General features: G+C 49.7%; 1 protein-coding gene across 4 annotated transcripts; it reads right to left on the bottom strand.

Annotated features, from left to right (window-relative positions):
- Nucleotides 1-532: 532 nt before the first annotated feature.
- zgc:101569 (uncharacterized protein LOC449822 homolog) lies at nt 533-10705 on the bottom strand. 4 transcript variants are annotated; one of them, XR_006956414.1, is made up of 7 exons: nt 9499-10705; nt 8695-8865; nt 7051-7148; nt 6265-6409; nt 2619-2768; nt 1555-1867; nt 533-867 (listed from the first exon to the last, which is right to left on the bottom strand). XR_006956414.1 is itself a non-coding variant. In XM_047024451.1 (7 exons), exons 1-6 carry the CDS (start codon nt 9638-9640, stop codon nt 1644-1646), a joined length of 930 nt encoding a protein of 309 aa, XP_046880407.1. In that variant the 5' UTR covers nt 9641-10705; the 3' UTR covers nt 533-867; nt 1621-1643. The 4 variants fall into 4 exon arrangements, 1 of the variants encoding a protein (XP_046880407.1); XM_047024451.1 differs by having other exon boundaries at nt 1621-1867; XR_006956416.1 differs by lacking the exon at nt 8695-8865.
- Nucleotides 10706-10775: the final 70 nt, after the last annotated feature.

Here is a 10775-nt window from a genome sequence, read left to right as displayed (position 1 = left end):
AAACCCCTACTTACTGGTATAAAGAGGAATATATGTATTTAGAAGTGTGTTTGTGCTGGCTGGCTGTCTGGATGGCTGGCCCCAGCCCTCCCATGTGATGTTGTGTCTGTCCCAGAGACCAGATGCTGATCCCGGATAGATACAGCTGGGGGGGGGGGGGGTCGCTATCTAGCCTGTCTTATCTGGGAGGGAAGACCTGGTAGCATCAAAGCTACACATGTTAACATCCTCCCACACCCTCCCCATCCAGACCCCACCCCACCCCCTCCCCATCCAGACCCCACCCACCTCCCCATCCAGACCCCTCCACCTCCCCATCCAGACCCCACCCCTCCACCTCCCCATCCAGACCGCACCCCCTCCACCTCCCCATCCAGACCCCACCCCCTTCCCAACCAGACCCCACCCCCTCCCCATCCAGACCCCACCGCCCCATCCAGACCCCACCCCCTCCACCGCCCCATCCAGACCCCACCCCCTCCACCGCCCCATCCAGACCCCACCCCCTCCACCTCCCCATCAAGACCAGCTGGTCCTGGTCTTCAGTAGAAGACTGTCCTGACAGTAGTTGTGTAATCGTATCTAGGAAAGTTTAACAATGAAAACACATTGTTCCTTTTTTCTTGACCGGTAGACAATGTTTATTTACAAGTCATCACTTCAACAGTCTTTTTAAACATGAGTATATGTACTTCTACTTGAGATGTGTGTACTTTTGCCATCTCTGGTGTTAATACATCTGAAAGCAACACACAGATCTGGGTCCTCCGCATGGTGGCAAGACAGGTGAGGAGGAAGGAGGTCAGATCCAAATATTCACTGGGGAAGCATCACAGATTAGAGGCAGGAGGAAGAGAGGGACAGAGTCTACAGACAGGAGAGACAGATTGGAGACAGAGGGAGAGAGAGACAGATTAGAGACAGGGAGTCATATTAGACACCATCCAGACCCCACCCCCTCCACCTCCCCATCCAGACCAGCTGGTCCTGGTCTTCAGTAGAAGACTGTCCTGACAGTAGTTGTGTAATCGTATCTAGGAAAGTTTAACAATGAAAACACATTGTTCCTTTTTTCTTGACCGGTAGACAATGTTTATTTACAAGTCATCACTGTGCATACGTGTGTGTGCTCTGTGTTTGTGTGTGTGTGCCCTGTGTGTGTGAGTGCTTGTGTGTATGTGTGCTGTGTGTTCTCTGTGAGTGTGTGTTCCCTGAGGCAGAGCAGGTGAAGCAGTGATGGGTGTTTGGGTGAACAGGCAGGGGGAAACACTAAACAGGGACTGTGTGTCCTGTGATCATGGCGTCTAGACACTGTCTCTCCTCAACCTAATTGACACACACACACACACCCACAGCCACATGAGCACAAACACCCGCACATCCACACACACACACACAACTGTGTGTGAGGTATATACCAGGAATGTTCCCGTCACAAGTTCAGTTGAACAGCAGAGTCTGCCATGGGGTAATTACAGTGCCCAACAGACTCAGCTCTGCTCCTTGCTGTCCACACACACACGCGTTCTAGCCCTCATATGTGCAGTTCTGTACCTGTTGATGCCTTGACAACTGCTTTCTACTTCTATGCTGTGCCAGATAACCCTCACGCCTCTTCACCTCCTCCATTAGGTGTCGCTCCCTCAGGTGAACCTTCCACCTCTCCCCACTCCGCAGGTAAAGCTGGTTGCCCCGGCGACGGCCTCGTCCCGGAGGACCGGCGCCCCCTGCTGGGCCTCGTACTGCATGGCGGCGGGGAGCGAGGCGGCGGCGTACACGCTGTGGAGAGCAGAGGAGCGGTCGGCACGCAGACACTGCTGGGGGAACGAGCTGATCTGCTCAGCCAACTCCAGAGCTGCCTGCAGGGCTGACACATACACACACGCATGTAAAACACATGAAAACATACACACAAGCATGAACATACACACACGCACATATCCCCCCTTCTATATTTACAACTCACCACTTGGTATCTCCTGGCTCTAGCTAGCTGAGCAGGCCTAGCCTCCTGGCTCTAGCTAGCTAAGCATGCCTAGCCTCCTGGCTCTAGCTAGCTAAGCATGCCTAGCCTCCTGGCTCTAGCTAGCTAAGCAGGCCTAGCCTCCTGGCTCTAGCTAGCTAAGCAGGCCTAGCCTCCTGGCTCTAGCTAGCTAAGCATGCCTAGCCTCCTGGCTCTAGCTAGCTAAGCATGCCTAGCCTCCTGGCTCTAGCTAGCTAAGCAGGCCTAGCCTTCTGGCTCTAGTTAGCTAAGCAGGCCTAGCCTTCTGGCTCTAGCTAGCTAAGCAGGCCTAGCCTCCTGGCTCTAGCTAGCTAAGCAGGCCTCCTGGCAGCAGGCCTGTAGGACTCTGACTGCTCCAGAGCCTGTGGAAGGCCTTTCCACTGTGATGGAAGACCTTTCATGAATGAATACAGGAAATACCATGTTGAAATGCAAAAATAATGTAAATCAGCACTGGATTGCTGTTGTGAATGGGGGAGTGGAAGAACTATCTATGAGTTACTGCTCCGGCCTGTTTTATCATAACCAGGAGAGGAGGATGAAAAAACATGACTATAGAAAATAAAATATATAACGATAAGCTGCGAAGAGACAAGCCCCTTTAAGGCTCACATACCATGACCATCCGGCACCACTCTGTTAGCCAATCCGAAGGCCAGGGCCTCCTGTGCACCGATTGGCCGACCAGTCAGAATGAGGTCCATGGCCCGGGATAAGCCAATGAGGTGGGGGAGGCGGACAGTGCCGCCGTCGATCAGAGGAACTCCTGTGGAACACAGACAGAGAACAATGAGAACCTTAAACAGGAGAACCCCTCTCTCTATGTACACTGAGAGACTGGTACCATAATCATTCTTGACTGATGACTTGTCACTGTGGAGTGCTTCCGAGAGTAAGTTATGAGCATAAAGTCTGTGTTTGAACAGCTTCTGCTACATTCAGCTCCCTAAATGACCCAGAGCCTCCATAACACCTTCATCCCAGTCTGGGCCTGCCCACATCCTGCACAGCTCATGATGTAACGTGTTGATCTGCACAAGGCCCCCAAGAACAAGAGCTGGAAACACTGTCTCCTCATATCCCGAGATAAAAGGTTCCCAATTCTCTCTCATAAATCAAAAAAACAATACTACTTTTACTAGTTTTTTTTTTACTTCTTATCTAATCTTCTAATCTTTACACTTTTTACACAATTATCTGTACTTTTTAGATATTACAAGCCAGGCTTGTTACTTTAGTTTTAATCCGTATTTGGTCCTTTTTCCTGGTTATCACGCACAACAAACGTAAGCTAGTCTACAAAGCTACCATAGTGCAAGGCAGAAGGCAAAAAGAAAAATATCTTTGAAAAATGTGTCTGCAAATATGTATGCATTTTTTTGTTAAATGTTTTTGCTAATTATTATTTTATTATATATATAAAATATCTCTATATATAGAGACAAATATTTGAGAAACATTTGTGTGGAAATTATTTGTGAAAAGTGATAAGTTGAGCACAAAGTGTGTCAGCACTTCACTTCAACAGTCTTTTTAAACATGAGTATATGTACTTCTACTTGAGATGTGTGTACTTTTGCCATCTCTGGTGTTAATACATCTGAAAGCAACACACAGATCTGGGTCCTCCGCATGGTGGCAAGACAGGTGAGGAGGAAGGAGGTCAGATCCAAATATTCACTGGGGAAGCATCACAGATTAGAGGCAGGAGGAAGAGAGGGACAGAGTTTACAGACAGGAGAGACAGATTGGAGACAGAGGGAGAGAGAGACAGATTAGAGACAGGGAGTCATATTAGAGTCAGGAGAGACAGACAGATTAGGGACAGGGGGGAGAGAGAGAGAGAGAGAGAGAGAGAGTGAAGGCAGGCTGGTCTAGACAGTCTCAGTGCTGTTGGCACCATGTTATCAGTAGCCGGAAGGCTCTTCTTATCCTGCCCTGCCCCCACCCTGCCCCCCACCCTGCCCCCCACCCTGCCCCCAGAGACAGACCCCCTGGTCTGTGGCGTGTCCTGTTTGCTCCTCAGCCTTTGTTCTCTGTGAATGGAAGCCGGTGTGTGAGGGGAGACGCCGCCTTGAAGTCGTCTGAAACAAAAGGACACCTTTGGAGGCTGGCCTGCAGGGAGGTGGCCGGCTGCAGGTTCTGTGGAGAGCTGAGAGAGAGCTGCCCTGCTTAGATGTGTCTCTCTGATCCTCCTGCCACGCTCCTGCTGATAGCGGAGGTCCTTGTGTTGTGCCAGACCGGCTGAAACAGGGTTCTGCATGTGTCAGCAGAGCCTATTGGCCCAAGCCTTGGCCTATTGTCTCCCAGGATAGATATAAGAGGTGTTTCTCTTCCTGACTGTATGCACTGCAGGCCCAGTGCACACACACTTGCAGACCCAGCATACACACACTGGCAATCCCAAGAGGAAGAAAAGCACACTTATTTTCAACACAATATTAAGCTCAGTAGAAGCTTGATAAATGCATGTAAAACATGCAGAACACGGGGGCTTGAGGACCAAGGTAGAGAACCACTGGACCAGGGGGAGAGAAGTGCTGCATGAAGACAAGACTGATTCTCCCTCAGCTCTCCAGTCTGCTGGTGATACTGGCATCCACATCCAGCACACCCCTTCTCAGAGCACAGCCCTCCTCGGAGCACAGCCCTCCTCAGAGCACAGCTCTCCTCAGAGCACAGCCCTCCTCAGAGCACAGCTCTCCTCAACAGGCTCTCATGAGGGTTAGGCTGTTTGATCCGGATGAGAGATTTCCAGAGAAACCCTGACAGGGTGGATAAGGAGAGGAAAAGTTAAACTCTTTGAGTAGTTTGTCTTTGAAGTCCTGGCTGCAGCTTGTGGAGCATGTGAGCCAGACAAGAGGAGGCCGGGGAAACCATGAGGAATGAAGATCAGAGTGGAGGTTTGATTGCCAGCCAGGCCACAGGTCCATGTTAGACCCTCACTGCTAACTGTCTGTCACTGCTAACTGTCTGTCACTGCTAACTGTCTGTCACTGCTAACTGTCTGTCACTGCTAACTGTCTGTCACTGCTAACTGTCTGTCACTGCTAACTGTCTGTCACTGCTAACTGTCTGTCACTGCTAACTGTCTGTCACTGCTAACTGTCTGTCACTGCTAACTGTCTGTCACTGCTAACTGTCTGTCACTGCTAACTGTCTGTCACTGCTAACTGTCTGGATGTACGGGGGAACCTGAACGGGTCGAGGTCTGAAACACTAAATCTCACTCAGAAACATCCACATAAAACACACCCGCATTCACAAACACATTCAGGCACGCACACACACACACACACACACACACACTCTCCAGGGCTAGAGGGCTTCAGGCCATCTCTGAGCTTTGGGTCAGGAGAGCTGTGGTCTCCATGACTACAGTCCACCTGTGGTCAGGACATCTCAACCACACACACACACACGCACGACTACAGAGACTCCTGGTTGGGATGTTCACAGCTCAGTTGTAAACACTCAGATCTTTATTCTGCTGACACAAAGTTATGATTCTACCAACATGAAGTTATGACTGTGCTAACATAAAGAAAACTAAAACATCAGGCCATCCTTCCAGCCATATCTGGGGGCAGTGTGACAATAAGATCAGTCAGTAGATCCTGAACACATGACATCAGCACTCATCAACTACTGACCAATCACCAATACTGATCCCTGAGACATGGTGACGTGGGGGCTTCTGAGGACAAGCTGGTGGAGGTGAGGGTGGAGGGGAGGGTGGAGGTGAGGGCAGGGAGAAGGGCGGAGGAGAGGGCAGAGGAGGGTGGAGGTGAGGGCGGAGAGGAGGGCTGAGGTGAGGGTGGAGGGGGAACACTGACACCAGATGAGGGACACACCAGAGCAGTGAAATTACAGAAGCTTTAACGATGAGCCCAGTTCTGTGACTCTAGATTACAGCACAGACACAGTATTTATAAACACTGTGCTCGTATTTAGAGCCTCGGGGAACAGTGCTGTCGAGACGCTACAACAGCTTCCTCTGGGTTTATCAGCCGAGGCCATGGTCACCCCCGGTCACCTGGTCAGAGGGGGAAAGGGAGAGAGAGTGGGGAGAGAGGAAGAGGGAGAGAGGGGAAGGAGAGAGGGAGAGAGGGGAAGGAGAGAGGGAGAGGAGGGAGAGGGAGATAGGGGAAGGAGAGAGGAGGGAGAGGGGGAGGAGAGAGGGGAAGGAGAGAGGGAGAGGAGGGAGAGAGAGGAGGGAGAGGGAGAGGAGGAGGAGAGGGAGAAGAGGAGGAGGAACTTACCAAACCTGCGACAGAACACCCCCATGATGGCGCTCTCCTCCAGCACCCTGAGGTCAGCCAGCAGAGCCAGCTCCAGCCCTCCAGCCACCGCGTAGCCACTGACCGCTGCTATCAGGGGCTTAGACAGCTGCAGCCTGGAGGGGCCCTGGGGACACCACAACACACACACACACACCACCACATACACTGCATCAGACTGACACTAGAGATAGAGTACAAAAATATCACAGAACTCCCACAACCATAAATCATTTACATATTCGTGTTTGACATATTATAAGACGACCACTTCAGTTCCAAACATAGACGAGCCCCAACAGATGATCTACACACACACAGACACACACACAGACACACACACAGAGGCTACAGCTTCACTGCAGATCAGGACAACCCTTTCAGTGAAGGTTACATTACCTAGGCCACACTGTTGTAATAACCTATACCGCTAGCCAGAGAGAAGTAACCAAGTACTTTGTTACTGTACCATATAACAAGGCAAAAGGCAACAAGAAAAATACGTAAAAAAAGTTTCTTAAAAGGTTGAAATTTTTCTTTTGAAAGAAAATGTTTCAATATTTTTACTGTCATTGCACAACTTCATTTCCTGGTTATCCCGCACCACAAATGTAAGCTAGTCTACAAAGCTACAATAAAGCAAGGCAGAAGGCAACAAGAAAACAAATAGAAAAATCTTTGACAGTTTTCTTTTCTTTTCTGACACTCGTCTTGGTAGCTCCGTCTGTTGATAGACAGACGGGCAGCTCTGCAGACTAGCCAGCTCACCATAGGACCATGGCCTTTGGTGACATCTTGCTCCAATTTGACGGAGGCCGTATGATTGGCCAGCTCTTTCAGATCGTAACCAGCACAGAAATTCCCTCCTGGAAGAGACCACAAGATTACTGAGTATGGTGGCTGGAGCCTGGGGGGGAGGGGAGGGGGGAAACAGGCAGGACTTTAGAGAGTCAGGGCTGCAATTAGGAGAGAGGCTTGTTCTGAATGAGGACGACCTCACTCCAATAGAGAGCTACAGTCAAGTCTCTCTCTCTCACACACACACACACACACAGCTCAGCACGGAAGCAACACCCCAGGCCCTACGCCCTGGTGTTGGATGATGTGGTCATTACAACATGACTCCAGAGTACAAACACTACAACACAACTGAGGAACAGAGCTGTAGAGGGTGAGGCTGCACTTGTGAGTGTGATAATGGTGAGGATGATGAGGATGATGATGGTGAAGATGAAGATGATGGGGATGATGATGGTGATGATGATGCTGAGGATGATGGTGAGGATGATGAGGATGATGATGGTGAAGATGAAGATGATGGGGATGATGATGGTGATGATGATGCTGAGGATGATGAGGATGAAGATGATGGCGAAGATGATGAGGATGATGGTGAAGATATTGATGGTGAGGATGATGGTGCAGATGATGGTTATGATGAAGATGATGATGAAGATGGTGAAGATGATGGTTATGATGAAGATGATGATGATGAGGATGATGAGGATGAAGATGATGGCGAAGATGATGAGGATGATGGTGAAGATATTGATGGTGAGGATGATGGTTATGATGATGGTTATGATGAAGATGATGATGATGATGGGAGAGGGGCCCAGGGAGAGGGCCCAGGGAGAGGGCCCAGGGAGAGGGCCCAAGGAGAGGGCCCAAGGAGAGGGTCCAGGGAGAGGGTCCAGGGAGAGGGCCCAGGGAGAGGGCCCAGGGAGAGGGCCCAGGGAGAGGGCCCAGGGAGAGGGAGAGGGTCCAGGGAGAGGGTCCAGGGAGAGGGTCCAGGGAGAGGGTCCAGGGAGAGGGCCCAGGGAGAGGGAGAGGGTCCAGGGAGAGGGAGAAGGTCCAGGGAGAGGGTCTGGGAGAGGTATAACCAGGGTGGTATGATGCTGCTGCACTGTGTCTGACACTGGGCAGACCCCTAGCAGCTGGGTGTGTGTGTGTAGGTGTGTGTGTGTAGGTGTGTGTGTAGGTGTGTCTGTAGGTGTGTAATACAGGCACTAAGGACCCCTCAGGACCCCTCAGGACCCCTCTGGACCCCTCTGGACCCCTCTGGACCCCTCTGGACCCCTCTGGACCCCTCTGGACCCCTCAGGACCCCTCTGGACCCCTCTGGACCCCTCTGGACCCCTCTGGACCCCTCAGGACCACTAAGGACCCCTCTGGACCCCTCTGGACCCCTCTGGACCCCTCTGGACCCCTCTGGACCCCTCAGGACCCCTCTGGACCCCTCAGGACCCCTCTGGACCCCTCTGGACCCCTCAGGACCCCTCTGGACCCCTCTGGCACATCCATGAACAGCAGGACTTGGGAGGGATGAGGAGGGACTAAGGGAACGGAGGAGGGATGAGAGAGGAGGAGGATGAAGCACGACCCGCAGACAGGGATTATGGGGTCTCTCACCGTTTCCATGGAGAATCGCCACACTCAGCTGGGGGTCGCGGTCGAAGGCAGACAGCTCGTCCAACAGCCTCGCCGCAGTCTCCCGGTTCACCGCGTTACGCACCTCCGGACGGTTTATCGCCACAGTAACCACCGCCCCTCGCCTGGCAGAGACCACAGTCTGCCCGGACACTGCACGGCAACACCGAAGAAGAAGAAGATACATCGCTCAGAGGCCGAGCGCCGACCCCACAAACAGAGTCGCTCGCCAGCAACTTGAGGAATGGAATGTCAATTGTTCTGTGAGAGAGATCTGGCTGGATGACAGTAGAGGATAGCTGGCCTTGTGGCTTGTGGACATTGTGGCTGAGTGACACTGCATGTTTATGGCCTACTGAAGACACCACTCAGACCCAGGGTCTGCAAAAGCAATCCCTGAGATAAGACGACTATAACCAACAGTATTATATCCAATATATATTATGTAACTATGTAGCTCTACGTATTTCATGTACTGTGAACGCCCTAAAAGATTGGAATAAGTCTGAAAGTTTGCGCATCTTACACAGTTGTTTACAGCTGTGCGCAGGCACCTAATAGTAAATGTACTCTATAAAATCCCCGCTTCTCTTTCGAGAGACGGCATCCAAATACCCTTCAGCCGGGTCACCTTCCCACTTTCCCTGAAGGCGAGGGTGCACTGCCGCCTGCTGTTCAACACACGTCATTACAGGTGACACTAATATGTTTCTGATAGCCAACTTAAGTGTTTGATTACTTTTTATACATTAATTTATGTTGCATTAGGTCTGAACAGCTACGTACCCGTCCCTCCTTTCTCTGCAGAGGTCGTGTTTCTCCCTCCGTCGCCAGCGCTGCAGAACTGGGCTCGGCTAACCTCTCTGGTAGAAGTAACTCTCCTCAGACTTTGAGCTCTGAAAATACGCTTCCATGTCTGACAAAACATTGGGAAAGTTTAAGGTCTAGATTGTGACTCCTGGGTTTAGCTCTGTCCACACTGCTCGCTATTTATATATTTTTATAAGTATGCCTATGTTCACTAACTATGCTAGCGAAACTTTCCAAACAAACTTTCTCAAAGGGTGTCACTTAAACGGTCGCTTAGAAACTAGAATCAAAAGTGTATGGTCCGGGGATTCGGTACAGCGAAGGTGCTGGCAGGAGGACATGACTTCAGTTAGAATCTGTATTTGGGCATGATCAATATTATTTTCTATAGACAATAGACAGTTCCTGCCTATCACGCACAACACATGTAAGGTAGTTTTTTCAAACTTTCAAAATGTATTTTTAGAAGAAATAAAATCAAGCTTTTGAAACTTTGTTCACACTGTAAAGGGAGAGGAGCACCCAGTCTTAAAGGCAGGATAGGCAAGTTGCGCGAAGCGAGCTATTTTCGGTTGGACACAATTCAAATAAAAATATCCCACCTCCTCCCTTCAAAGCCAGTGCCCCAAAACTACAGTTAAGACCAGAGTGGAGGGGCAGAGAGCACCTTTAGATATATTGGTTCCTATCAAGATATGAAATTACTTACGGCAAATAAGACAAAAAGTGCTTCTCAACAACATTGCCTACCCTGCCTTTAAGCATAGTACAATAGAGTTCAGTAAAGTATAGTAGTCATCATCAAGTACTCGTCAATTATACAATTTTTTTGTAGAAAATATTTTTTCAACATTTCGAAACATTTTTTAGAAAATATTTTTTCAACCTTTCAAAACTTTTTTTCCACACAGTGAAAGGAGAGGAGACGAGGGGAGAACAGAGAAGCCTCAAACAGTAGATTAAAGCAGAGCACAATAGAGTACACTAGTACAGTGGTAGAGTAGTCATCATCAAGTACTCATCAATGATGCAAACTTTTTTTAGACTATTTTTCGAAAATATTTTTCAACCTTTCCAAAACCTTTTTTCTTAAACTTTGAGTAGAAAAATTATTATAGATGATTATATTATTATGACCACATTGAAATTGTTATCTGAATGACCCAAGGGGGAACCTTATCACCGGGGGGGAACAACATATTTACTTTTTGAAAGTTTACCGTTTGAAACTGCAATCAACCTTGCTTTCCATC

This window comes from Hypomesus transpacificus, chromosome 8 (assembly GCF_021917145.1).
Source record: "Hypomesus transpacificus isolate Combined female chromosome 8, fHypTra1, whole genome shotgun sequence".
NCBI lineage: Eukaryota > Metazoa > Chordata > Actinopteri > Osmeriformes > Osmeridae > Hypomesus > Hypomesus transpacificus.
This window is presented reverse-complemented; position numbering and strand designations above follow the sequence as displayed.